General features: G+C 45.1%; 1 protein-coding gene across 1 annotated transcript in view; it reads left to right on the top strand.

Annotated features, from left to right (window-relative positions):
- The first annotated feature begins 339 nt into the window (after nucleotides 1-339).
- Nucleotides 340-5,307, top strand: part of LOC137620978 (glutamate receptor ionotropic, delta-2-like) — a 55,336-nt gene continuing 50,368 nt past the window's right edge. Inside the window, exons 1-2 of the mRNA XM_068351420.1 lie at nucleotides 340-814; nucleotides 2,344-2,810. Of these exons, the coding sequence (XP_068207521.1) occupies nucleotides 340-814; nucleotides 2,344-2,810 (942 nt within the window). The remainder of the gene's footprint in view (nucleotides 815-2,343; nucleotides 2,811-5,307) is intronic.

Below are 5,307 nucleotides of genomic sequence, written 5' to 3'. Positions count from 1 at the left end.
CCGGCCCTTAGCAAGAAACATCCTTCTTTTCTTGCTCCTGCCACCATGGTCCTCCCCTTTGCCGAAAAGTCCTTGATGGCAGTGTTGAAGACGGTGGAGGAAGGGAAACCTTGCCCTACATTGGAGGAATGTAGGCCCTTCTCCCTCGCCCTACCCTCCGACGACAAGAACTGGAAAGACATCCAGTTAACTTTCTCGGTAGGAAAGTTAGAGGCTGACGTGGCAGGACGTCAGTTTAATGAGAACCTCCCTAAGCTCTCCGAATACCTTCTGCATCGGGAGCTGGATACGAAAGAGAGACTGGCCGCCTCCCTTTCCCTCCAAGTAGAATTGGAAACAATGGCCGGGGACACTCGGACCTCAGATATGTACATGGTCTTAGCCAAGACCCATCTCGCTACCCTGACAAAAGACTTTTACAGCTTCATCAGGGCTCGGCGAGCCTGCAGGGAATTCGTGTTTACGGATGCTACCGTCAAACACAAACCCCGGAAACTGATATCCTCCAACATTTGGGGGATACACCTCTTCCCCGATGATCTCGTGAAAGAGATAGTTGACAGAGCCGCCACCGAGAACCGTAACCTTCTCATCAAGTGGGACATGTCAAGAAAGAGGAAATCTTCTCAGGATGAGGGCCCCCAGCCTAAGAAGAAATCCAATAAGCCTAGACCTCAGCAGCGACAGGCTAAGCTCAAGTTTCCGGCACCCGCTACTCCCCAGACCTTTCTGTTGGTCCCTCAGCCAGTGGTGGCCCAGTTACCAGTGTTTACCCCTGCCTATGAAACGCAATCCACTACCTTTCATCCCAGAGGTAGAGGCTCCGGCGGAGACTCCTCTCGTCGCCCTTCCAGAGGGAGAGGAGGAAGGAGAGCAGGCGGCCGAGGTGGCAAACCCTCGGGAAACCAGTAGCAATGAAATGCTTCCGGTGGGAGGAAGACTCCGCCTCTTTCAGGATCGTTGGACCCTCAATCCTTGGGCTCACACCACCTCCAACCTTTCATCAATTCTTCCAACACTCCACCCCCGTCCTGGAAGAATATGTCTAAGAACTCTTGAACAAGGTGATCAAGAGGGTGAAGTCCACCAGGTTCCAGGGAAGACTGTTCTGTGTTCCCAAGAAGGACTCTGACAAACTCAGAGTCATTCTGGACTTGTCCCCTTTCAATAAGTTCATCGAGAACAACAAATTCCAGATGCTAACTCTTCAGCACGTCAGAGCCCTACTGCCCCAAGGGGCATTCACAGTCTCGATAAACTTGGCGGATGCCTACTGGCACATTCCAATGAATCGCCAGTCCTCCTCCTACCTAGGATTCAGGCTTCAAAGAAGACAATACGCCTTCAGAACCATGCCCTTCGGACTCAACATAGCTCCAAGGATCATCTCAAAGCTCGCAGACACTATCGTCCAACAGCTACGACTTCAAGGCGTCCAGGTGATGGCTTACCTGGACGATTGGCTGGTATGGGCCGCATCCTCAGAGGAATGCTTGCAAGCTTCAAGAAAAGTGACCTAATTCCTGGAACATCTGGGTTTCAAAATCAACACCAAGAAGTCTCGAATTTCTCCAGCTCAGAAATTTCAATGGCTAGGAATCCATTGGAACCTCCAGTCACACCATCTTTCCATCCCCCCGAAAGAAAAGGAAGGAAATAGTGGGATCTGTCAAGAGACTCCTTAGATCCAAACGGATTTCAAGACGTCAACAGGAGCAGGTGCTCGGCTCCCTCCAGTTCGCTTCAGTGACAGACCCAGTGCTACGAGCACAGCTAAAGGATGCTTCGGGAGTCTGGAGAAGATATGCATCCCTCGCTCGAAGAGATCTCAAGAGACCTCTGCCAACCAGGCTTCGCTCACTCCTAAAGCCATGGTCGGAGACAAAAACCCTGAAGAAATCAGTTCCTCTTCAACCTCCATCTCCGTCGGTCGTTATCCACACGGATGCATCGCTAGAAGGGTAGGGGGGGTTCACTCCCTTCAACGACAAGTTCAAGGAACATGGTCTCCCCTATTCAAGACGTTCCACATCAACTTCTTGGAGGCCATGGCGGTCCTTCTCTCTCTAAAAAGACTGTCTCCTCGACCCTCGTCCCACATCCGTCTAACCCTGGACAGCGCTGTTGTGGTCAGATGTCTCAACCGTCAGGGCTCAAGATCGCCCCAACTCAACCAAGTGCTTCTACCCATCTTCCGCCTTGCGGAAAAGAAGAGAGGGCACCTCTCAGCAGTTCACCTTCAAGGATTCCGCAACGTGACGGCGGATGCTCTATCGAGGACAACCCCATTAGAGTCAGAATGTACACTAGACGCAGGCTCGTTCTCCTTCATCTCTCGCCAAGTCCCGGAACAGCATATCGACCTCTTTGCGACGAGCGACAACAAACAACTTCCTCGTTACGTGGCCCCCTTACGAGGAACCCAGAGCGGAAGCAGTGGATGCCATGTCCCTGGATTGGAACAGATGGTCCAAAATTTACCTGTTCCCTCCACCCAACCTTCTGCTGAAAGTCCTCACCAAGCTGAGAATCTTTCTAGGCACAGCAGCCCTAGTGGCACCCAACTGGCCATGGAGCAACTTGTTCCCCCTAATCCTGGAGTTACAACCCAAGATAATTCCCCTGCCAGACCCAGTTCTATCCCAGCAAGTTCAGAAGTCGACAGTCTTCGCTTCATCAAGGAAAACCATGATTTTCTCTCGCTAGCCGTTAAGAAGAGGTTCGGGATCTCGAAGAAGAGTTTGGACTTCCTAAAGGAATACAAAACTAAATCTACCAGAAGGCAATACAAGTCTTCCTGGAAGAAATGGGTATCCTTTGTCAAGGCTAAGAATCCTACGAAAATCTCTATAGATTTTAGTCTGTCCTTCTTTATTCACCTTCATGGACAGGGCTTGGCAGCCAACACGATTACTACCTGCAAATCGGCCTTAGCAAGACCACTACTCTATGCCTTCCAGATCGACCTGTCCGACGACATCTTTAATAAGCTGCCAAAGGCATGTGCTAGCCTCTGTCCCGCACCTCCTCCGAGACCTATCTCCTGGTCTCTCGACAAGGTGCTCCAATTTGCCTCAAGTCTGGACAACGAGTCTTGCCCTCTGAAAGATTTGACTCAAAAAGTTATTTTTCTCTTTGCTCTCGCCTCGGGAGCCCGAGTCAGTGAGATTGTGGCTTTATCAAGAGAAGAGGGCCAGGTACAGTTTGCTGACACAGGCGAACTTACCCTCTTTCCTGACCCAACGTTTCTCGCCAAGAATGAGCTTCCCACCAAACGGTGGGGCTCCGGGAGAATCTGCCCCCTGAAGGAAGATGTCTCTTTATGCCCAGTAGAGAGTCTAAAGATCTATCTTCGAAGAACTTCAGACTTTGGCGGAAGACAGCTCTTTAAAGGAGAAACATCAGGGTCTGATTTGTCACTCAAACAACTAAGGGAGAAGATCACCTACTTTATTCGCAGAGCGGATCCTGACAGTACACCCGCAGGTCATGATCCCAGGAAAGTGGCCTCTTCCCTGAATTTCTTCCAGATAATGGACTTCAAGAGTCTTCGTTCCTTCACGGGCTGGAAATCATCGAAAGTGTTTTTCAAACACTACGCTAAGCAAGTGCAAGAGTTGCGACGCCATGTGGTGGCAGCAGGTAATGTGCTAAAACCTGCTGCTTAGTGCTGCGTAGAACAGTGAGTTATACGGGACTCTAACTCCACGGATGCCTGTGTTGACCCCAGTGCGAAACATAGTGAATTTAAGTGCCACCTTGTGACACTAAAGACTGTTCTCCTACAATGTGATGTAACATAGACTGTAACACGTGTGCCACATGTTTTAACATGAAGTGTATATAAGACTTTCTTGAAAGACTTTATAGTTCCTCTGGAACTTAAGTGTGCTCTGGCAAGTTTTTCTCTTTCAGATTCCACACCCACATCTTTGATGTCTTTAGGGTATGTTTTAATTGCATATGATTATTGAAAAAATGTTTTACCTATTTCCTGCTAATCCTGTTTTATTGAATAAAAAGAGTATTAGGTTACCCCGTGCGTCTCATTTCGCCCTCTTTTTCTCATGAAATAAAATTACTGTTACAGACTTTATTACCTTTTGTTTTGATATTTTATGAACTATATCATAAACTTGTTCTCTTGATGCATGCTTAGTATACTTACCTTTTCTATCTGGCCCTGGGACCGGCAGGTATCTCCAAGACTAAGTGAGTTCCCCTATCAAGCAGCTTCAAGATGTTCCTTCTGTCCAATTAGGACTTTCCTGCCAGGGGCTAGGAAGCAGTAACATGGTATATGCTTATCTGAAGTGGCATGTGACGGATATACCACCGGTCTCTGCGGTCATCAGACCAAAGGAATATTATTTAGAAGTCGAAAGGCACTAAATAAAAGAGAAAAATCCACGATACATTAATTGTATGGTACACTTCCATCAGGGCGACATGGCTTGAGCCCAAAAACCGATTTTGAGCGAAGGGAAAAATCTATTTTAGTGTGAGATAGCCATGTCATCCTGATGGACCCGCCCTTGTTCTCTATTCGGCCTTGTCAGACCCCTCCCAATCTTATTACATCTTGGAGGCTAGCATATACGCCGAAAGGAATGACGATGGCGCGCTCCGGCGACGTCATCCAATATGGCGTTCAACATGGCGGCGGATGTTGACGTCGCTGAGTACCAAAACAGTAACGGAGGAGAAGAACTTTGTAACGGCTCCTCTCATAACTTACCACCATTTCCCCCTCGAAGCGTAAACGCTATGTGGGGTGCAGATAGCTATGTGGCGTGTCAAGCATACGTCCCCAGTTGATATACGATATCCTAAAGGGAAACCTTATGGGTACTCGCGCCAGAAGTTAGAATTCAGGACGATATAGCTATCTCACCCAAAATAGATTTAGAGCGTATATATATATATATATATATATATATATATATATATATATATATATATATATATATATATATATATATCTATATATATATATATATATATATATATATATATATATATATATATATATATATATATTAAATACACAATATATATATATATATATATATATATATATATATATATATATATATATATATATATATATATATATATATATATATATATATACATACATATATATATATATATATATATATATATATATATATATATATATATATGTATATATATATATATATATATATATATATATATATATATATATATATATATATATATATATATATATATATATTATATATATACAATATATAAAATATATATATATATATATATATATAT

This window comes from Palaemon carinicauda, chromosome 27, assembly GCF_036898095.1.
Source record: "Palaemon carinicauda isolate YSFRI2023 chromosome 27, ASM3689809v2, whole genome shotgun sequence".
Taxonomy (NCBI): domain Eukaryota; kingdom Metazoa; phylum Arthropoda; class Malacostraca; order Decapoda; family Palaemonidae; genus Palaemon; species Palaemon carinicauda.
Note: the sequence above shows the minus strand (reverse complement) of the source record. Positions and strands in the feature narration are given on the sequence as shown.